Source organism: Pongo pygmaeus, chromosome 8 (genome assembly GCF_028885625.2).
Source record: "Pongo pygmaeus isolate AG05252 chromosome 8, NHGRI_mPonPyg2-v2.0_pri, whole genome shotgun sequence".
Classification (NCBI taxonomy): Eukaryota; Metazoa; Chordata; class Mammalia; order Primates; family Hominidae; genus Pongo; species Pongo pygmaeus.
In genome coordinates this window covers 109260583-109284983 of record NC_072381.2, presented here as the reverse complement: position 1 = coordinate 109284983, position 24401 = coordinate 109260583, and the positions used below count along the sequence as shown (strand labels likewise).

General features: G+C 39.6%; 1 protein-coding gene and 1 long non-coding RNA gene across 3 annotated transcripts in view; one reads left to right on the top strand and one right to left on the bottom strand.

Annotated features, from left to right (window-relative positions):
* Positions 1–12492, bottom strand: part of SLK (STE20 like kinase) — a 61270-nt gene extending 48778 nt beyond the window's left edge. For both annotated transcript variants that reach the window (XM_054435934.2, XM_054435935.2), the window contains exon 1: positions 12251–12492. In XM_054435934.2, coding sequence (XP_054291909.1) covers positions 12251–12400 — 150 coding nt within the window. In that variant the 5' untranslated portion in view covers positions 12401–12492. The remainder of the gene's footprint in view (positions 1–12250) is intronic.
* Positions 12493–13107: 615 nt separating this feature from the next.
* Positions 13108–22892, top strand: LOC134740180 (uncharacterized). Its single transcript, XR_010127462.1, has 3 exons — positions 13108–13423; positions 20629–20706; positions 22151–22892. It is a non-coding gene; the product is annotated as an uncharacterized LOC134740180 (long non-coding RNA).
* Positions 22893–24401: the final 1509 nt, after the last annotated feature.

Here is a 24401-nt window from a genome sequence, read left to right as displayed (position 1 = left end):
ACCACTGAACTAGACATTTAAAAATCATGAAGATGGTGAATCTTCACAGGATATAAAAAATAGTCAAGACAGTAAATTTTACGTGCATTTTACTACAATTAAAAAATTGAAAAATAAATGTGCACAAATTTTGTAATTTAAAAATAAGCATTAATAAATAATCATTTGTTTTGCTCTAACAATTCTCCTAAAAATTTAACCTAAAAGAATGTCATGGAAATATACATCCATTATATGATGGAAGCATTGCAAAGCAGTAAGAAAAGGATGGTCTTTAAAGTACATGGTGCTGGGACAACTGGGTATCTACATAGAAAAAATAAAATTCGGCCCTTACCTCACTCTATAAGCAAAAATCAACACCAGTTTAATTACAGACCTAATGTAGAAGGCAATACCATAAAACTTTACAAAGATAACACAGCAGGATATCTTCACCATCTTGGTTAGAGAATAATTTCTTAAGACAAAAACATTAGCCATGTAGGGAAAAGTTAATAAATTGGACTATATTAAAACTTAAAATGTCTACACAAAAAAAAATCCTAAAGAGAGTGAAAAGATAAACCACAAAGCAAAAGAAAATATGTACATCATATATAACTGACAAAGGATAAGTATCCAAAATGTATAATGACCCCCATAAATCAGTAAGAAAAAGAAAGAGAGCCCAAAAGACTTTAACAATCACTTCAGAGAACAGGAAATCCAAATGGCCAACAAACATGAAAATGAGCTCAACCTCATTAGTAATCAGGGACGATATTACTTCACATCCATCAGGGCACAGATCAAAAAAAAGGGGGCCAGAAAAAAGATTCTATCAAGGTTAATTTAAAGATCCAAAATCAGACATGGTATGCTAGTTTCTTGGCCATTCTTTATAAAACTTTGGCAGGATACTCTGAAATAAATTATGTAATATTACTTTATCTTTAAATGTTAATAAGCCATAACACAGACCTTTAAAATTTTAAGAGACTTTATAAAGCTCATGCCATACAACATACCAACTGGAAATAAAACATGCTTTACAAGCAAAAATAAAATATCTTGGCTGGATACGGCAGCTCACGCCTGTAATCCCAGCACTTTGGGAGGCCAAGGCGGGCGAATAGCTTAAGCCCGGGAGTTGGGGACCAGCCTGGCCAACAAGGCGAAACCTCATCTCTACTAAAAAATACAAAAATTAGCTGGGTGTGGTGGTGGGCGCCTGTAATCCCAGCTACTCCAGAGGCTGAGGCATGAGAATCACTTGAACCTGGGAAGCAGGGGTTGCAGTGAGCCAAGATCGCGGCACTGCATTCCTGCCTGGGCAACAGAGCGAGACCCTGTCTCAAAAAAAAATTAAAATTAAAATTAAAAAATAAAGTATCTTGATTTCCAGTACATTTCTTTAAAATTGAGATGTTAAAATGACAACATACAAAGAGAAATGAAATTTATTAACTTTGCTCACACTTTCCAAGAAAGGAGGAAGGGACGGAAGGAGGGATGATTCAAATACCTTCCCCTTCTAAAGAAAGCACTCAAATTAACTAATATTTCAGCATTAATTTATAGGAAGAAATGTGAGCGGATAAGCTGGTAAATTAGAAAAGTTGATCATCTTATAAATTAAAAGAACAATAAAATATTGTTTTTATACTCCATATGTACATTCAGTAGTTATATCCTTACAGATAAAAAACACGTTAGTAAGAAACACAGGGATATAAAATAAATGCCCTGGTCTTGACATTTTTCTTCCCATTATCTTGAGATGAGATTATCACTTAAAAACTACTTCTGAAAATGATTCCTCTTTAAGAAAAAAATATATATATTCACTGAATCGATTAGTTCTTTTCATTAAAATTTTTTCTGAAATTTCAAAACCATCTCAGTTCTCATTTTGGTACATAAAAGTGACAGATTTTTATAATAAAAAGGCAACATTTCATACAGTAACAGCAATAGCATCTTATATTCAAGCAGAAGTGTACCTTGACATAGAGACACTACTGTGGCAAAATAAGAATTAACTGCTTCTGTTACAGAGTTGTGTTAAAGATCTGTGTGAATTTAAATACAGATTTACAAATAAGAAACATGGGAATAAAGTAATATGCCACTTTATCTAGAAGTCTATGTCAGCACATAAACAATAACTTTCTGGTTGAAAACAGAAAACTAAGAAGGAAAGTTTAAAACTTTAAAACTGTGCCAGAAATTTATTATAAAATAATTCACTAAATTACTAACATTTCCAATGTCGAGTTATTTAAAATTGTTCAGGAAGGATTAATCAACATAATTAGACAAGTGAGAAAAACAAAGGTACAAATAATTGAAAAAAGAGAAAATCCTTAAGAAAATGAAAAAGAGAAACAGATAATGAATGAATGGATGAATGGATGGATAGACGTGTGTAATAAAGTCAGTATAGCAAAATATGAACAACTGTAGAATCTAGGTAGTTGATATGTGTATGTTCTCTACACAACTTTTTTTACATATCAACATTTTTATAGGATTGAAAAGCTTCAATGTTGATGGGAAAATAAACAATAAGAGCACTCAATAAGGTTAAGATATTACAGAATAGTAATAGCTTTCTTATATCCAAACAATAATTGCAAAACATAATGGAAGAACCATCCCATTCAAAATAGTAGCTGGAAAGATAAAATATCAAGGCAAAAATTTAACAAGGAAATGCAGAACTTATATGAAAAAATATTAAAATTTTAAGAGATAATAGTTGTTTGCTGTTGTTGTTTGAGATGAGGTCTTGCTCTGTCACCAGGGCTGGAGTGCAGTGGCACAATCACAGCTCACTGCAGCCTCCACCAAGTTCAAGGGATCCTCCCACTTCAGCCTCCCCAGCAGCTGTGACCACAGGCGAGTGCCATCATGCCCAGCTAATTTTTTTTACTACTTTCCGTAGACATGGGGTCTCGCTATGTTGCCCAAGCTGTTCTTGAATTCCTGGGCTCAAGCAATCCTACTGCCTCAAACTTCTAAAGTGCTGGGATTATAGGCATGAGTCACTGCACCTGGCCAGATAACAGTTTTTACTGAGGTTTTGGGGCAAGCAAAAATAGAGTTTGTTCATTCTGTTTATTTTCAACCTTTGTTTTCTAATAAATTTATTTTCTAATTTTAAAATACCTCTATGGATCAGGAAAAAATTAAATAAATGAAAAGCAATCTACATTGTGGAAAAAGGACCTCATATCCTACAAATCATTAAGGAAAATATAAATAACCAAAAATTTTAATAGACAAATGAATAACACAGATGAATCCTGAAAAATTACACTCAACCAGTGGTGCTGATTTTGCCATCCAGGAGACATTTGGCAATGTCTGGAAGTATTTTAGGTTGTCACAAAGGGGTAGGGTCAGGGATGCATCCTACAGTGCATAGGACAGCCCTCCACAAAAAAGAATTATCCTGTCCAAAACGGCTGTAGTGCCAACACTGAGAAACCCTGTGCTAAGTGCAAAAAGCCATACATATTAAGAATACATATTGTATGTTTCCATTTATTAAAAAATTCTAGAAAAGGCAAAATTACAGAGCCATTCCGAAAGCAAGTAAGGGCTATCTTGAGCTTGGTGTGGGAATAGAGACTGACTGCAAAATAGGCACATGAGAACTTTCTGGGGGTGACAGAAAGGTTCCAAAGGTGGATTGTAGTAATGGTTGCAAAACTATACAGATTTACTAAAACTCACAAAATTATATGGGTGAATTTTGTGGTACATAAATTATACCTCAAAATACAGCTTTTTTTTTTAATTGGGCAAATAACCAGGAATTCCACCAAAAAAAGATACCCAAATATTGAATAAGCACATAAAAAGGCACTCAACTTCATTAGTCATCAGGAAAATGTAAATAAAACCACTTACACTCAACAGAACGGCTAACAAAAAACATTGAAGATAATATTAATAACAATACCAAGTGTAAGTGAAGACACAGAGCAACTGGGAAAACTCCCATACCCTACTGATGGGAGTGTAAATTGGTACAACCGCTTTGGAAGATATGTATAACCTATGACCTAGAAAATTCCTTCCCAGTATATATCCAACAGAAATAATGGCACATGTGCACCAAAATGCACAAGAATATTCATGAATCATATTTTTTGTTTTTTAATTAAAAAAATTTAAGGCTGGACATGGTGGCTCACACCTGTAATCTTAGCAATTTGGGAGGCCGAGGTGGGCAGATCACTTGAGCCTAAGAATTTGAGACCAGCCTGGGCAACATGGCAAAATCCGGTCTCTACAAAAAATATAAAAATTGGCTGGGCATGGTAGCGGGTGCCTACAGTCCCAGCTACTTGGGAGGTTGGGGTGGGAGGATCACCTGAGCCCGGGGAGTTGATCGCGCCACTGCACTCCAGCCTGGATGACAGAGGTGAGACTCTGTCTCAAGAAAAAATAATAATAATAAAACAAATAAAGATGGGGTCTCCCTATGTTGCCCAGGCTGGTCTTGAACTCCTGGGCTCAAGTGACCCTCCCACCTTGGCATCCCAAAGTGCTGGGATTACAGGCGTGAGCCCCTGCACCGGGCCATGAATCATATTTTTAACATACAAAAAGTGAAAACAATCCGAATACTACAGAATGGATAAACTATATTTCATAAAATACCATAAAGCAAAGAAAAAGATCAAATTACTACTACATGCAACAACATGGATGAAACTCATTCATATAATGTTTGGCAAAAGAAGCCCAACACAAAGGAATATATTAAATGATTACAGGATTAAAAGAATCATGTAAATGATTTTATTTATATGAAGCCCAAAAACATACCAATAAGACTGCAGTAGTCTGAGTAAGAGATGACAGCAGCTTTGACTAGCGAAATGACAGTGAAGAAAAAAAGAAGTATTTTTGAGAAATATTTAGTAGGCAGAATTAACAGGCCTTGGTGTTTAATTAGGTTTGGTGGGGAAGGCAGCAACAGGTGTTAAAAATGACCTCTAGGTCTCTGGCCTATGCAACTGGTAGATGGAAGTGGTAATTACTGACTGGGAAGACAGAAGGAGCAAATTTGTGACTGACATCATGAGCTGAATTAGTTCATGTTTTGGACTTGCAGTTTAAGGTATCTGTGAGACATCCAAGCAGAAATCTCTCATAGACGGTTGGATGTGTGGATCTGGAGTTCGAAAGGGAGGTCTTAAGGTAGAGATAGAAATTGCATTTAGATGGTAATTGAAGCCATGGGAGAAGACCGGTTCTCTTAAGGAGAAGGTGGCCTATACCCAAGCCCTGTGGAATTCCCAGACCTTAAAGTCAGAAAGAGGAAGAGCCAGCAAAGGAGCGTGACGAACAGACACAGAGGTGGAAGGAAAATCAAGAGTATGGTGACTTAAAAGCCAAAAGATTGGCCACGCGCAGTGGCTCACACCTGTAATCCCAGCACTTTGGGAGGCCGAGGTGGGTGGATCACGAGGTCAAGAGATCGAGACCATCCTGGCCAACATGGTGAAACCCTGTCTCTACTAAAAAAAAAAAATACAAAAAATTAGCTGGGTGTGGTAGCGGACACCTGTAGTCCCACCTACTCAGGAGGCTGAAGCAGGAGAATGGCGTGAACCCGGGAGGCAGAGCTTGCAGTGAGCTGAGATCGCGCCACTGCACTCCAGCCTGGGCGACAGAGCGAGACTCCATCTCAAAAAAAAAAAAAAAAAAAAGGCCAAAAGATGAACTTTTTAAAGGAAAGAATGACCAAGTATCTCAAATGGTAATGATAGGTCAAGTAAGACGGTAAATGTCCCCTGAATTTAGGGACATGAAGAATCTTAAGACCATGGCAAGAGTCATTATTGGGAGAAGTGGTGGGTGGAGGCTGTCAAATAAATAATACAAGAAAATGTCACAGAACTGAAGGACATAAGTCTTTGGATTGAAAGGACTAACCATGGCAAGAGTCATTATTGGGGGAAGTGGTGGGTGGAGGCTGTCAAATAAATAATACAAGAAAATGTCACAGAACTGAAGGACATAAGTCTTTGGATTGAAAGGACTAACCAAGAGCCCAGCAAAGGAAAGAAGAAAAGACCTACATCAAAGCACATCACCACGAACAGAGGATAAAAGAAAATCCTAAAGGCTATTAAGAGAAAAAGATGGCAAAGGATCCAGGAAGCCAAATGGCATCAGACATTCAACAGCAACTCTTGAAGCCAAAAGATAATGAATGGAAGAAAGTCTTCAAAACTAACAAATTCTAAATCTTAAAAATTCTTTAAAAACTTACTTTTGAACTAGAATTATATATAAGTTGTGACCTTATAATAAAGACATATTTAGACAGGCAAGTTCTTAAAAAATATGTCTTCCACAGATCCTTTCTCAGAAGGCTACTAAAGGTTGTACACAACAAAAACAAGGAGGAAATTCTAACAGGAAAAACAAAGTATTTAAAACATCCTTGAAGTAGTTTGTGTTCCCACTTCTAGGGAAAAAAACTGTAACTCATTATTAAGATAGTAAAAAAGACCTAAACAGAGATAAAACATGCACAGGTGGGAAGACTCAATATCAAAGAGAGGTTAATTTTTCCAAAACTGATTTATAAATTCAATGAAATCTCTCCAAAAAAACACAGATTTTTTGTGGCACTCAACCAGGCTAACTCGAAAACGTACATAGAAGCCCTAAGGGCCAAGAATACTACCAAACTATGTTGAAGAAGCAGCAGAAATTTATTTTAATGCTTTCCTAATTAAGACAGTGGGATACTGGTATAGGAATAGACAAATAGATCAATGAAGAGAACAGAGAATGCGGAAACAGACATATGCTACGTAACAGGGCACTGCAGAGCAGTGGGGAAATATTTTTCTTCTCAGCAAATAGTTCTGGGACAATTGTGTATCCATATGGGGAAAAAAATGAAACTGGACCCCTACCTCATACCATTTACAAAAATCTATTCTAGGTAGATTGTAGATCTAATTGTTAAAGAAAAGCAAAATCATAAAGCTTTTAGAAGATAATATAGAAGATTATCTTCATGATCACACATTAGGAAAAAATGTCTTAAACATAACACAAAAAGCATCAACTGTAAAGGAAAAAACTGACAAATTGGACCATGTTAAAGAATTCATAAGAAGACACTACAGTGACAATGAAAAGACAGGTCTCAGAATGAGAATATATTTGCAATAACTATCACCAGCAAATGGTTAAAATTCAAAACACATATGTTGTACACACACACAATCAACATATAAACAAAAAGACTTCAAGAGAAAAATGAATAAGAGACCTGAACACAAAATTCAAATTACCAAAAACATATTAAAAGAATTACTTTTAGTAATCTGTGAAAGGTGAATTAAATGCACAATGAGAAATGTAACACATTATCAGGCTGTCAAAACTTTAAAATTCTGACAATACTAAATGTTAGCAAAGATGCAGAGCAAGGAAATTATTATTATTATTTTTTTTTGAGACGGAGTCTTGCTCTTTCACCCAGGCTGGAGTGCAGTGGTGCGATCCCGGCTCACTGCAAGCTCCTCCTCCCGGGTTCACGCCATTCTCCTGCCTCAGCCTCCCGAGTAGCTGGGACTACAGGCGCCTGCCACCACGCCTGGCTAATTTTTTGTATTTTTAGTAGAGACAGGGTTTCACCGTGTTAGCCAGGATGGTCTCGATCTCCTGACCTTGTGATTTGCCCGCCTCAGCCTCCCAAAGTGCTGGGAATACAGGCGTGAGCCACCGTGCCTGGCAGGGCAAGGAAATTCTTAAACTGCTGGTGGGAATGTAAACTTGTATAATTAGTTTGGCATCATCTGGTAAAATTAAAGATACACTACCCTATAACCTAGCAATTCCATTCCTGGATTAACTCTTAGTGAAACTCATGCATATGTGCAACTACCATTTTGTGTAAGAGCCAAAAACTGGAAGCAACCAATATATCCATTAATAGTACAGTAGTAAATAATCGGTGATATCATCATATAATAGAATACAATGCTACATCGAAAAAGAACTACAGCTCTATGTGATAAAGATGAACCTCACAAACACAATACTGACTTTGAAAGAGGCAAGACACAAAAGAATATGCTCAATATGATTCCATTCATATAAAGTTCAAGTGCATACAAAACTAAATTTATAACATTTAGGGATATAATCCTAGACAGTAAATGATTAAGAAAAGCAAATAAATGAATAACTTAAAGATAGGATAGTGGTTTCCTTTAGGGAGAGAGAAGATATTAGATACAGAAAGGAGGCAAGAGGGATTCTCGGATGTTAGCAGAATTCCTTGACACTGACCATTGTTAATAATAATTCACTTTATTATCTGCTAAATGTATATGTTTCCATACTTTTTAATACAAAGATTATATATTTTACTATTTTTTAAAAGGCACACAGCCATCAGTTGTCATATAAAAATTACTTTCATCCAGCACACAGCCAAGAGTTTAGTTTCAACTGGTTTAATAGATAAAATAGCTTTCTAGAAATGCAATTCAATTCATGACCTTATGTCATTCTTTTTTTCTGTTAAAAACAAGAGAAATCCAGCGGCGGGGGAGGGGCAGTGGCTCATGCCTCTAATCCCAATACTTTGGGAGGCGAAGGCAGGCGGATCACCTGAGGTCAGGAAAGACCACCCTGGCAAACATGGTGAAACCCCATCTCTACTAAAAATACAAAAAATTAGCCGGGCACGGTGGTGCGTGCCTGTAGTCCCAACTACTCCAGAGGCTGAGGCAGGAGAATTGCTTGAACCTGGGAGGCGGAGGTTGCAGTGAGCTGAGATTGCGCCACGGCACTGCAGCCTGGGCGACAGAGAGGGACTCCATCTCAAAACAAAACAAAACAAAACAAAAAACAACAACAACAAAAAAAGAGAAATCCAAAGATAAAATATTGTGAAGGATATTACATATCTTCATTTATATATCAAATAATACTATTTTTAAAAGAGAAAATAAATTTAAAGTAGTGAAGCTTTTTCAGGCAAGGAAGTAACTGTTAAATGTGTACAGTGCTGGACTGAGTGGAAGGAATACAACAAGTATACGATGGAAGAATGACTCAAACTAAATACACAACATGATTACCTATAGGTTACACATCCTAAATCTGAAATGCTCCAAAATCTGAAACTTTCTGAATGCTAACATGACATGATGTTCAAAGGAAATGCTCACTAGAGCATTTTCAATTTCGGATGTTCAATAACTAAGTATAATGCAAATATTCCAAAATCCAAAAAATTCCAAAATCTGAAACACTTCTGGTCCCAAGCATTTGGGAAATGGAATACTCAACCTCATCTCTATTTACAATATAATCTTTGTAACAGTTACTAATTTCTGTAAGCAAATGATAGTTAGAATCAAGTTTATAAACAGTTTTCTACTACATACTACTATGTACAACGTTAAGGTTCCATTGCTTTTTCTTGCAAATATAAGGAAGTTTATAAATCCTCAATTTCTATGGAATCTTGAAAAACAAAAACTTTAAAAAAAAGAGGCCATAAGAAGTCAGATAAGTTTTAATTTCAAATTTTATTTTTTAAAAAACTCATACCCTCCTCCTTAGAAGCAGAGTAGCGAAATGAAAAAAGAAAAAATAGTGCCAGCCCATGCTCTTCAAATATCATACTAAAATACAGTCATCAAGATCACAGAAATTCTCCTTGACACAATTTTATAGTGCTAAAATAACTACATGAAATAAGACTCTTGTTTTTCAGAAATTTTTCAATTAATGTCTCAGTATAGGAAGATAGATCACGTTTTGCAGAAAGTGTCATGAAAGAATAACACAGGGCTTTAGTATCTCCATACAGTCCGCCCATGCCATTAGAAACCAACAAAATGGTTTATTATCTTCTTGGTTCCTTTTCCTATCTCATCCCAAATTTTGCATCTATGAGCTCTAAATGTAATAACAGTAATTTCTACCATTTACTGAGCCCTTTCCATGTGCCTTATATTTATTATCTTCTTCAATCCTCACACTGAGGATGTCTTATGGATGAGCAAAGTTAGGCATAGGACAAATAAGAAACTTGCTCAAGGTCATATGCTGCTATTGAGTGAGAGAGCTAAGTTATATTCCAACTCCAGAGCCAGTGCTCTTACTACTAAGCTGTTTATATTCGATAAAACTTATTTACACCATGAAAACTGCCCATAATCACCTACCACCTTCTAACTACAAGATTCTAGGTGCCTTGAGGATTCATTTTTGCCTTTCCAGGCTAATTACATACTCACAGAACTTTAATGGGTGAAAGAATCTAAACTTCTAAGAAAGTCAATATTATGGCTAAGAAAACGGAGGTCCAGAGAAGTTAAGTGTTTTGTCCAGGATTACAACGCTGGTTTGTGACAGCCAGCACTAAAACACAACTCTTAATTCCCAGGAGTGATCTTCCCACTACAACGAAGCCTTGCATCTTATGTAGCTCTTGCTGAAGCCCATACTCTACCCTCCACACAAATAACAAAGCTTATTTTGCCAACTTCCACAGCATATGACAGCTTCCACGACAGCATTCATATGTAGATAAAACACATTCTTTCATTTCAACAAACAGACACATCACTATATGCTAAGGCAGTGAATGAACCCAAATATGTATCATAATTTTTGCCCTTAATTTTATTATAGAAACATAAACATATTAACTGTAATAAGTGACAAGTGCTATAACAGCCATGTGAACAACGTGTTCTGAAAGCACACAGAGAGGAGTAGATATTTTAGCCTGGATAAAGAATGAGGACTGGGATTTTGACAAGATGCATTTGAGGCAGGGCAAAGGCAGAAGTGTAATGGTGCTTAGAAAGTAGTAGGCAGCCGGGGACGGTGGCTCACTCCTGTAATCCTAGCACTTTGGGAGGCCGAGGCAGGCGGATCACCTGAGGTCGGGAGTTCAAGACCAGCCTGACCAACATGGAGAAACCCTGTCTCTACTAAAAATACAAAATTAACCGGGCATGGTGGTGTATGCCTGTAAACCCAGCTACTCGGGAGGCTGAGGGAGGAGAATCGCTTCAACCCGGGAGGGGGAGGTTGCAGTGAGCCGAGATCGCACTATTGCACTCCAGCCTGGGCAAAAAGGGTGAAACTCCGTCTCATAAAAAAAAAAAAGAAAGAAAGTAGTAGACAAAATGCTCTCATTTCTACCAGTGACTGTTAAAATAAAAAACAATACTAAATATGGGCTCAGAAGACCTGAGTTCAAGTCTAGGCTGAGACTCATGTGACTGTGAACAATTTCAGTATCTTCATCTGTGAAATGTGGATACTAATACTGACCTGCCTACCTCACAAGATTTTTGTGGGGGCCAAATTATTTGAAAGTACTTAAAAACTTCAAAGTCCTGTATAAACGTTATTTTCTTTTTCACTTCTAGGCAACCCTGTGGGTCCTTCCCCTAAACGCTGTCTCATAAAAAATTCGCCCTTCAGGATGAAAATACTCCAATGACATCATTCATATGCTCCTTAGGAGACAGTAAATAGTTAACATTAATGCCTTCAGGTTGAAACGCCAAGACTCTTTCTATTGAAATAAATACATGCGTGTGTGTTTTTAATTTCTTAAGCGCTGATACTGACTTCTAGTCAATGCTTACCATAAATATATTTAAAACTAGTACCACATGAAGGTCTTCTTTTGGAAATTTTGTCAGAAATTCCATTCCATTTTATAGTAGGCTGTCAAGCAACCAACTCAAGAAGAGACTGCAAGTAGCAATCACTTTGATCCCAACTAGTTCTGTATTAGCTCTAGATAGAACCAAATATATACCCTGGACCCTAAAAAGGGAACTGTTGGAGTACAAGCATGCACGCGAATGCAGTCAGTAGACAAATCCACTGCAAAGTGCAATGAGTTTCTCATTCTAAAATACTCGAAGGGCACAACCAGACCCCTCCTATAAATTAAAGAACACTCTCATTTCCTTTGAAGTTTGAAAGAGTAGACTTTATAACCATGTTTATAACCTTTCCAATCGCTCTTTAAACTCCATCCAGGCCCCATTTTGTTCCACCGTAAACCCGACTTCTTAGCTACTCCTTGGATGATCAGCCAAGTAAAGCTGCATCGAACCGTAACAGTCAAAAGAAGGAGCAAGAGCAGGAAAGGGACGAGGGGAGCAGAAGTCCTCCCGCCACTTCAGGCCAGTGGCTGTTTTATCTTCGCAGTACAACTTCCCGTTTTCCCCCTTACCTTGTACACTTTCCCAAAGGCTCCGTCGCCCAGTTCGCCTATAATCTCCCAAAAGTCTTCGGGGTTCAGGTCCCTCTTCACGTGTTCGTACTGTTTCTTCTTCTTCTCGCTCCCCAACTTGAAGATCTTACGGAAATTGAAGAAGGACATTTTTCCTCCCAACACAGAGTTCCTTGCACTTAAGGACTAAAAACAATAAAAGGCAAAGTTTCTCTTCCCTGCTCTCCCGCGCGAGCCCGGCTGGCGGCGGCGGGCGCGGCGTCCCTCGGCCCCCGCAGCTCAGGCCGGGCGGTCCCGGGAGAAGGCGGGGCGGCGACCCGGGCTCCGGCCCGCGGTGGGGGTGCTGCGCGAGCGGCCCCTCCGCCTAGCCCGGCCCGCGAGCCGCGCGGTGGGCGCCTCGCCTCCGGCCCACCCTCCGGGAGCGGCACCTGCCCGCAAGCTCGCTCCCACCCGGCCTGGTCCGACGGGTCCGAGCGGTCAGGACGCCCGCGGCGGCGGCGGCTTAGGCCCGTGTCACGGCGAGTCTCTAGGGGCGGCGGCCACTCCTGGAGAGAGAAGCGGCCGGCGGCCTCGGAGGCGGGCAGTCGAGAAGCCGAGCCCTCCCGCCTCGGGCCGCGAGCCTAGGGTCTCCTCCGCCACCGTCCGCTCCCGCGGCGCAAGGCCCGCGCGTCCCCTCGGGTCTGGGGCGCCGCCGCCGCCTCCGCCGCCTGTCTCCCTCCCCAGCCCACACAGCCTCGGCCTGGAGCGCGCCCCGACGCCGACTCCGTAGCGCGCCCGCGCGCTTTCCCGGCTGCGCGCCCGCCCGGTCACGCGCCCTGCTCACCGCGCGCTCGCGTGGGGGCGTCCCCTCTGGCCCCGCGCACGCGCGCTACGTCCCGCAGACTGGCTGCCCCCGAGGGTTCGCGTGAGCCGAGCACGGGGCTCGGGGTGCGGGGGGCTGCGTGATGGACGCATTTGTTCTTTGGTCCCTGACGATTGTTTCTCATTTGCCCTCCAAGTCCCAAATCCTGTCAGTCCACGGCCTTGGTGGGGCGGCCCCCGTGGGAAGACCCTGTTGATTGTACTAGCGGATGTTGTCTCCATTCTGGATCTGGGAAAAACTGTGGAGTGAAAGCCGGACCTGTTAGGGTTGGGACCTGAAAGCGGACTTTTTCTCTCTCAGACGGACCCCAGGTGCAATGAGAGGGGAGTTTGTGTGGTGGTTGTGAGCTTGAGCTTTGGAGAGAGAGATCTGTGACCTTGGGCAGGTAACCTCTCCGAGCCTCAGTTTCCTCGCTGTAAAATGAAGATCCTAATAGTCCCTACCAGAAGGTTGTGAATGAGGCAATAGATGGAAGCCCTTTGCGCGGCCCCTGCACCCGCAAACGCTCAATCTTAGTTCTTACTCTTGTTGTTTTAAGTGCGCAGGCAAGATAGACACAGATACATAAAAACTGTTTAAGACCACCTCTCTTTTTTTTCTTTCTTTCTTTCTCTTTTTTTGAGACGGAGTCTCGATCTGTCGCCCAGACTGGAGTGCAGTGGCGCGAACTCGGCTCACTGCAAGCTCCGCCTCCCGGCTTCACGCCATTCTCCTGCCTCAGCCTCCCGAGTAGCTGGGACTACAGGCGCCCGCCACCACGCCCCGCTAATTTTTTTGTATTTTTAGTAGAGACGGGGTTTCACCGTGTTAGCCAGGATGGTCTCCATCTCCTGACCTCGTGATCTGCCCGCCTCGGCCTTCCGAAGTACTGGGATTACAGGCGTGAGCCACCGCGCCGGGCCCCCACTTCTCAACTGATGACTGAGACACTCCCTTGAGGGTAAAACTAACTTCTGGCCACCTCCACGACTGTAAACCTGGTGTCACTCTTGGTGACTCCACCTCAACTAAGGCCCCCACTTCCTGAACTGCCTCCAGCCCCCTTGGGCAGCACTCCCTGGTGGGGCAGTGTGGGCGTTGGCTGGAATCCGTCAGGTGGTGACCTACCTTCCCCTCTTCCACCAGACGGGAGCTCTTTCAGGCCAGTGGTTTGTTGTTCATCACGATATCTAAGTACCCGGCAACATTCCTGGCATATAATAGGAAGGCAGATCTGGTGAATGAATGAATGAATGGCGGTATCTGGAGCAGAGACAATGTATGTATATATTGCTATTTATATAATGTCCGCCCCCCCAGTCATTTTGCCCTCCAGCCCCAAAATGGCATAGCAAAACCCCCCTTCCAGTAAGATGCTTAAGATGATTCAATTCCTTGAGATCCTTCTATTTTTTAAAGTGTTATTGCAATATATTGATATATAATAAGCTGTACATATTTAAAGTGTGCATTTGGTTTTTTTGCTAGTACTTGTTTGCTTTTTTTTTTTTAATTATACTTTAAGTTCTGGGATACACGTGCAGAACATGCAGGTTTGTTACATAGGTATACACGCACCATGGTGGTTTGCTGCAAATGTGCACTTTTATATGTTTTGACAAATGTATAGACCTGTGAAAACAATACTATAATTATTTTTAATTATTATCATTTATGGAGAAAATGAAATGCTTAAAAAATAAAATTAAATTAAAAGTACTATAATTCTACTATCCAGACACAACCATTGATAAGAACTTATATTTCAAAACAGGATTTTTTTGGCTGTGCATTAACTTTTTTCAACATGGTTGAGGTAGTACTACATACAAAGGTTTGCATCCTGCACTTCGCATATTTCAATACAATTAATAATTGTTCTCCTCCATTATGAGATATTTAGATTATAATTTCTCTGTTTTTAATAAAATATAGATAAATATCTTTGTATACAAATCTTTTTCCACATATTTGATTATTTCCTTAGGATAAATTGCCAGAAGTAGATTTTGGTCAATGGGTATATGTCTGTTTCCTTATTTTGTTCTTTTCAAAATAGAAAAGACTTTACTATTTTGTCAATTAAAAGATAGTATATTATTGGCTGGGTGGGGTGGCTCACACCTATAATCCCAGGCTGAGGTGGGAGGATTGCTTGAGCCCAGGAATTTGAGACCAGACTGGGCAACATGGCGAGATCACATCTCTACCAAAAATTAAAAACAGAAAAATTAGCTGGGCATGGTGGCACTCACCTGTGGTCTCAGCTACTGGGGAGGCGGAGGCAGGAGGATCACTTGGGCCCAAGAGGATGAGGCTGCAGTGAGCTATGTTTGTGCCACTGCACCCCAGCCTGGGCAACAGAGCGAGAACTTGTCTCAAAGAAAAAATAAAAATGAAAGATAGTATATTTTTGTTGTAAATAATTCAAATAATACAGAAATTATAAACAAGGAAGCTGTCTATAATTCTGTCCTCCTTCCTTCCTCCCTACTCATAGTTACCCTCGACCTAACCACTATTAAAAGTTAAGCCTGTGATGATGGATATGTTTATGTAATAGACAGTGGTGAAGTACAATAATCACCCAACTCATCTAGTTATATACATTAAGTATGAACAGCTTATTGTATGTCAATCATAATTTAATAAGTGGTTTTTAAAAAGTCACTAGCAAACAAAGATAAAGTTCTGACACCATTAAGAAATAGAAATAGGCTGGGCATGGGGGCTCACACCTGTAATCCCAGCAATTTGAGAGGCTGAGGTGGGTGGATCACCTGAGGTCAGGAGTTTGAGATGAGCATGGCCAACATGGCAAAACCCCGTCTCTAACAAAAATACAAAAATTAGCCGGGTGTGGTGTCATGGGTCTGTAATCCCAGCTACTCGGGAGGCTGAGGCAGGAGAATCGCTTGAACCTGGGAGGTGGAGGTTGCAATGACCTGAGATCATGCCACTGCACTTCACCTGGGCGACAGAGCTAGACCCTGTCTCAAAAAAAAAAAAAAAAGAAAAGAAAAGAAATAGAAATATTATCATACATTTTTTCATATATTATGAAAAAAAGAAATGGAAATGAGCCTCTTGTAAAAGCTTTTCTCACTCATATATGGGAATTGAACAATGAGAACACATGGACACAGGAAGGGGAACATCACACTCTGGGGACTGTTGTGGGGTGGGGGGAGGGGGGAGGGATAGCATTAGGAGATATACCTAATGCTAAATGACGAGTTAATGGGTGCAGCACACCAGCATGGCACATGTATACATATGTAACTAACCTGCACATTGTGCACATGTACCCTAAAACTTAAAGTATAACAATAATAAAAAAAAAGAAAAAAAAAGTTAAAAAAAAAAAGCTTTTCCTTTTAATAACATAATACACATGGCCAAATAAAAAAAGTTAAGCCTATGAGCATGAGAGAATTTTGGGGGGCAATAAAAAAGGGTTTTATAACTAGATTATGGTGATGATTGTACACTTAGAATGGGTGAATTATATGCTTTGTAAATTATACCTCAATAAAGCTACTTTGAAAAAGTTAGGCATATATACTTTTTTTCTGTGTGTGTGTATGTGTATGTGTGTATTTATATATATATACACATATATACATATATACACATATATATACATATATATATATATTTTTTTTTTTTTTGAGATGAAGTTTCCGTCTGTCGCCCAGGCTGGAGTGCAGTAGTGCGATCTCGGCTCACTACAACCTCCACTACCCGGGTTCAAGCAATTCTCCTGCCTCAGTCTCTTGAGTAGCTAGGATCATAGGCACATACCACCAAGCCCGGCTAATTTTTTGTATTTTTAGTAGAGACAGGGTTTTGCCATGTTGGCCAGGCTGGTCCTAAACTCCTGACCTCAAGTATTCTGCCTGCCTCGGCCTCCCAAAATGCTGGGATTACAGGTGTTAGCCACCGCACCTGGCCGCACATACATTTTTTAAAATATAAAACCAGCATCATCCAATACAGATCATTGACATCTTTCCAAGTCACCCCAAGTAGATCTGTCTAATCCTTTTTTAATAGCTGCACAGAGTTCTAGTGTCTAACTATACCATAATTTATTTAAGCATTTCTGTATTGACAGGCATGACAGGCATCTAGGTAGTTTCCAATTTTTTTGTCATCATAAACAATTCCACAGTGAGCGTGCATATACAAGCATCTTTGTGTATTTGTCTGATTATATTCCCTTAAGACACAATTCAAGAGGTGGAATTGATGAGTCAAAGACCATATTAAAAATTTTTTTTCTCTGTATTGCCTAACTGGCCTCTAAAAAGATTGGTGGCCAAACATGGTGGCTCATGCCTCTAATCTCAGCACTTTGGGAGACTGAGCCAGCAGGTTTGCTTGAGCCCAGGAGTTCCAGACCAGCCTGGGCAATATAGTGAGACCCTCATTTCTACAAAAAATTAAAAAATTAGCCAAGCATGGTGGCGCATACCTGTAGTCCCAGCTACATGAGAGACTGAGACAGGAGGGAAGATCACTTGAGCCCAGGAGGTCAAGGCTGCAGTGAGACACAATCGTGCCACTGCACACGAGCCTGGGTGATAGAGCAAGGCCCTGTCTCAAAAAGAAAAAAAGAAAAAGAAAAAGGTTGATATATGAGAGTGTCAAATTTCACCACACCCTCAATAGCAACAGGTATTATCCATCTTTTTTTTTTTTTTTTTTTTTGAGGCAGAGTCTTGCTCTGTCACCCAGGCTGGAGTGCAGTGGTGTGATCTCAGCTCACTGCAACCTCCACCTCCTGGGTTCAAGCGATTCTCCTGCCTCAGCCTCCCAAGCAGCTGGGATTGCAGGCGCCTGCCACCACACCTGGCTAATTTTTTGTATTTTCAGTAGAGACAGGGTTTCACTATGTTGGCCAGGCTGGTCTCGAACTCCTGACCTCAAGTGATTCGCCCACCTCGGCCTCCCAAAGAGCTGGGATTACAGGCGTGAGTCACCGCACCTGGCCTATCCATTAATCTTTACCAAGCTAATAGCCCCAAAATAACTTATCTTAATTTAGAATCATCTGATTATTAATGATGTAACACTTTTCCATTTGTATATTGGCCACTTTTATTTCTTATTTTATGAATTGCCTCATCATATCAACGAATAATATCAAATAATGTCTGTCAGTATTCTGTAAATGACATGAGCAAGTCTAACCTACTTTGATGAAATGATCACAGAGTTAATAATAGCTTATATATTTTCACCATGAAGTTATAGCCACAGAAATTACTTAGTAACACTGGGTGTGATGTCATTTAATCAGATCAGATTTTCCCAGTGAAGGCCATGACATGTAGATGTTTGTGTTATTTATAAATGATAATTTGGCTTTACTGAATTTTTAGAACTTTAAAAGTAAAGATGAAGCAGCGATCATGTATTCATTTTTTAAAAAAATTTTTTGGATTATACTTTGGTATGCAAATAAATTCATTTAATACGTAATTTTTGGCTCTACCCACCTTAAAAATAGTTTAATACGTTCTCACTAAGCAGCTTGGTGAGAGGAATACTATCTTCACAATTTACCTGGTAAATAATCTTCTCTGGTAATAATAAGGATATCATTACAAACTGGAAATTTAGGCTGGGCACGGTGGCTCATACCTGTAATCCCAGCACTTTGGGTGGCCTAGGCAGAAGGATCGTTTGAGGCTGGGAGTTTAAGACCAGCCTGGGCAATATGGCAAGACCTCGTCTCTACAAAAATAAAATTAGCTGGATGTGATGTTATGCACCAGCTACTCGGGAGCCTGAGGCCAGGAGTTTGAGGCTGCAGCGGGCTATGATAGCACCACTGCACTCCAGCTTGGACAACACAGAGACCCTATCTCTAAATAAATAAATAAATAAATAAATAAATGGAAATTTAGTACATTGTGCATAGTGGTTTATATGCATCATCTCATTTAAACCTCATGGCAACCCTGTGAAGTAGGTACTATGATAATCCCTATGTAAGAGAGAGGAAACTGAGGCAGTGAGTTATGTAACTTGGTTATGGCCTCACGGATAGTAATGGCAGATTTGCACTTGAATCCAGATCTCGGAAAACCTAACTCTCCAGTATTTAGCAACTCCACTAAGACGGTCTCCTTAGCCTCCTTGAGCTTTTGCCATAGTCGTCTCATAAGATCGTTGCCAATGCTGTCTTTCTCCTTCCTCTAAATTGAAAACATTCTACTCACTGTCTCCACTTTGTCAGCTCAGCTCCCACATATGTATATATGCATGTGAGTGTGTATATGTGGATATATGTATATATGTTCATATGTTAATACATATGTGTGTACATGTGTGAGTGTATAGTACTGAGGGTATATGCCTGTGTGAGCATGCATGTACATATTGTGTGAACGTGTGTATGTGTATGAATATATGTGTGTATGGGTATGTGTGAATGTGTTTGTATGTGAGCGTGTATATATCTGCATATGTATGGGAGGCTGTGTATGTTTCTCCTTCTACATGGAAAGCATTTTGAGGGCAGGGACTGTCATGCTCATCCTTGTACCTCCTACATCTAACCCAGTGTCTTCGTATTCCATACATTGTTTTTGAATGAATAAATGAAAATGATAAAACTTTACACCTAGTGAAAGAAATTACATGTCAATTCCTTTCCCCTTCCTTATTTAGACAATAAATTCACTAGTTAGTTCTTTAAATGCTGTTTGTAGATTAGATGGAAGTAGCAAATTCCTTTGATATACAAGTATTCTGTGATGTAAATACAGTTTTCTATCCTTGTGGAGTTATACTTTTAGAAAGGAATTTTTTAGATATTTTAAGAAGGTAACTAACCTGTGATTATGACAATTATTCTCCTGAAATAGAATTGTGTGTCATTCAGAAAATTCCAAATCAAGTTTTGGGTCTCTCTTTTTTCTATTTTGAAAACAAGAAAAAGTAAACAAGTCACCTGATTTAAGCTCTTTTTTATTGCATAAAAGGAATCTAAAAATATCCTCCCTTCTAATTTGTTTCTCTTTCTGCGTCATACAGAACTGTTACACACACATACTCCCACTTTCTCCTCATCCCTAGTAACTTCTGCTAAAATGAATCATAAGCATTTGGCAGTGCAATGAGAAGGCTTAATGCATCCAAATCTTGGGAAATTAGAAAATAAAAACTAGATAGACATCCTTCTTTACAAGTGGTACTCCAATTCCAGTTTAAAAATCTAGACTCCATAACATCTTTTGAACTTTAAGTATTTGAATGGTCAATATTAAATGTGTTTCACTCAGACACTGACTAAATAGGAGTAACCCAACCACAGCATCATCTGGCAACCAACACTTTGGGCTTGATAAAAGCCTCTGTGCTACTCCGTTGCCCCCTACTTTTATGTATTACATTTGTTCTTTGTTTCATGAGACGTATTTTGGATATGATCATTTTGATCATTAGCTCCAAATTATTTGTCCTCTTGTTAACCCTGTGACATTGGGCAAGTCACTAACTTCTCTGCACTTTGTGTCTTACACAGGAATTTCATGTTTAACAGAGGTGTCTTCAAGGAGATGAAACAATTCAGAATGACCTAGACAACGGGGTAATTCCTAAGGTAAGTTACTATAAATGTGTAGTAGTTTGCTTCATCAAAATGACCATGTGATCTCTAAGACCCTTTGCAGTTGTAAAATTCGATTTTTATTGTGCCCCTAATTTTAGCGGCATTATATGGTGATTGTGTTCATTTTTCTGACATAATGGTGACTGAAGAGTAAATACGTGCAGTTAGGAATTTCAAAAAGAAGGACATACAGTATCCATCAAAATTCATGGAGAACACTATTTCCACTGAACACTGTTCTTGGGGTAAGCCTTAAGAAATTTACCTGGTGAGATAGGAAATGCCTGCCACAGGCAATGGGGGAGAGAGTGGAGATTTTTTTCAGAGTAATATCAGAGGCTATTTTGCAAAAGAAATTTTCAGTTTCCCCTGTAAAGAAATAACTACTCAAGTCCCTACTACTGTCTTATACATTTCCTCCTTCCCCCTTCTAATCTTTCAGGACCTAGTACCTCTCCCAGGTTTTTAATGAAAACTTTTTGTTACTATGCATTCCTTTTTCACAAAGCTGTCATGATCATTACAAACCACAATTTGAGGCTTATTACATTATTAACACTGTCATGAGACACTGCCTATTTGTCTGGTAAATCCTAATCTTTTCTATTTCCATGACTCATATTTCATGTTGTTACAGAAGGAAATTAACCAATATAGATTCCTGTTAGAGGCAAATATATTCTTGTATTTTGTATCAATGTTGTCATAAAATGATCATTTCTAACAAAAATGAACCAAATGATTTGCGATTGAGGGTTTGGTAGAATAAAGATAGTATGTATTTTAGAGTTGACTCTTTAAATAACTATTTAGAATTGGTATCTTTCATTCTTTCATTTGTTCAACAGATAGTCATCAGTTTTCTCCTATATGTCAGACAGTATTCTAGGAACTGAGGAATCAGTCAAAATCAAAACAAACAAAAAAATCTCTTGGAACTTATATCTAAATGACTAAGTGGGATTTAGACAAATAGATACTATTTTCTAATCCAGTGATATTTGGCAATTTCTGGAAACATTTTTTTTTGTCACAACTAGGGGAGGGGATGCTGCTGGTATCTGGCGGGTAGAGACGAGGGATGCTGCTAAACATTCTGCAATATGCAGGACAGCACAAAGAATTATCCAACTGAGGTTGTGCTAATCTTTAGTGTTAGAGGTCAAGATATTGTTTACCTATGAGGGGGTGGTGCCTGGAGGAAGACATAAGGGGAGGTCTTCTGGATACTGAGTGGTGAGTTTATTATGTCAAAAGCTTCTGCACTTGTGATCTGTGCATTTTCCTGTGCGTATGATGTTGACATACAACCCCTACGTTCTGTGAAACTCCTCCCACTAAGAGTTAGGGATCAATGTCCCTTCCTCTTGCATCTTGGATCTGTGGCTGCTTCACCAATATAATACAACAGAAGTAATATTGTGCCTGTTTCCAGACCCAGGCCTTAAAACATTAGCTGTTTCAACTTGCCATCACTTGCGACACTCACTCTTAGAACCCACCACCGTGCCCTGAGGAAGCCCAAACAACCCATGGAGACATCCGCATGGAGAGACCTGTGCCCTCGGTCCTGGTTGAACTCTCAGCTGACAGTCAATGTCAACTTGCCAGCCATATGAGTGAACCATACTGAAGTTCATCATCCATCCCTGAGTAAATCTACATGAGCTGACACCATGTGGAGAAGAAACAAGCATTCTTACTGAGCCGTTCCCAAATTGCCGATTCATAAACTAAAAAAAAAGATTGCTGTTCATTTAAGCCACTAAATTTTAGGAATGTTTAGTAAGCAGCGATCTATAACTAGAACAATGGTCAATAAATGAAAATTTTACTTTAAGAAGGCATACTATAGCCACATAACTTTGGGAAACTCTTGGTTAAAGTTTTAAAAATTTCCCTTACTGCAGAGCTTTTAATGGGCTAATGTGTTTCATGTTCCCGCACAAGAGTATCCAGTGTTTCTCAAACATTTTTAACCACAGAATCTGTATTGTAAAGTGCCATCTTGCAAGATTTGGGTTCAACGGCCAGACTTTAAGAAAACCAAATGAACTTTTCAGTAATTCAATAATTGAAATTCTAATTCTTAAAATTGCAGAGTTTACATTAGGATAGTTTTAATTTGAAAAGTCGTATGTTATAGAGTTAATTCTGGTAATAAAGTAAAATACCCTAAATTTGCCTCAATGTTTTTTTAAACTATTTGCAAAGCTTTGATGACAGTTAAAAAAAACTTAGATGACCCTTCTGTAGTTATTCCAAAGTCCCTGAGGTCATAATCAATGGTTACATAAGTTTTTTTAAAAAAAAACCTAAATTCTGCTTTTCCTTGGAAAGTAATAGTAGCAATGTATATGCTGATTTAGATGTTGAATGCTTTCCACATTTCCTTAAATTCTTTCTTGATCTTACACAACATACTTCTAATATACTGATACAAAGTTGTATGTTTATTTGTCCAGACCTTAAAAACAACATTGGACTTAAGTGAATAAATTAAGAAGATATATCCTGTTTCATGTCTGGTGGAAGCCAAGTTTATTCCTTTTTGCTATCATTCAAAATCAAAATCAAATGGAGGTTTTTTCTTTTCTTCTTCTTCTTTTTTTTTTTTTTAATTTTTTTGAGATGCACTACAGTCTTGCTCTGTCGCCCAGGCTGTAGTGCAGTGGTGCGATCTTGGCTCACTGCAACCTCCACCCACTGGGTTCAAGCAATTCCAAATGGAGGTTCTTCTTTAGTTTTCCTACCAAAGGCCAATTCTCAGTCTCTGCAACACACATTCATCTCCACCATATCTCAGCTCAAACGTATCCTTTCAGCAGGAGGGAACTTTGGAATAGAAATACAGAGACAAAGCATAGCTTCATGAGGGCTAAGATGCTGACGGTTTCCCAGCTGCCCCTTGTCATTGTTCTTTAGCCTTTCAGTTACTCCAACAAAATGTGACACCTGGAGATAGAGTTCTCCATTTCATCTTCTGTATTCCACTCTTATCTTGCATCAACAGTGCCTTGATTTCTATCCTGTGATGCCACCACCAAGTCTTATCCACTCTGATCTCTACCTGATTGCTGGAAAAGTTATTTTCTGTTGAAACCTCTGGGTTTAAACTGTGCTGACTCTCATCACCTCACTCTCAAATCAACTGAGTTAGGAATTCTGGTTTCTAGATTTCTCTTTGGCTTATGGAAAGACCATTTGTTTGGCTTTTGTGCAACCACATAAACACACATAGCAAAGGGGATAAGGGAAGACTGAAATCTAGCCCGCACTTCATTAACCAGGGTGAGTGCGGTGAATCTGTGTTGGCCCACAGGAACACTATTTTCTAGTTTTACAAAGGTGACTTATAAAGTAGTCTAGTCCTGGCCTGTGACATAGACCTCGGTGTAGCCATTTGAACATCCAAGATCGGCCGGGCATATTGGCTCACGCCTGTAATCCCAGCACTTTGGGAGGCTGAGGCGGGCAGATCCCCTGAAGTCAGGAGTTTGAGACCAGTCTGGCCAACATGGTGAAACCCCATCTCTACTAAAAATACAAAAATTAGCCAGGCATGGTGGCGGGTGCCTGTAATCCCAGCTGCTTGGGAGGCTGAGGCAGGAGAATCTCTTGAACCTGGGAAGCAGAGGTTGCAGTGAGCCAAGATCGCGCCACTGCACTCCAGCCTGAGTGACAAA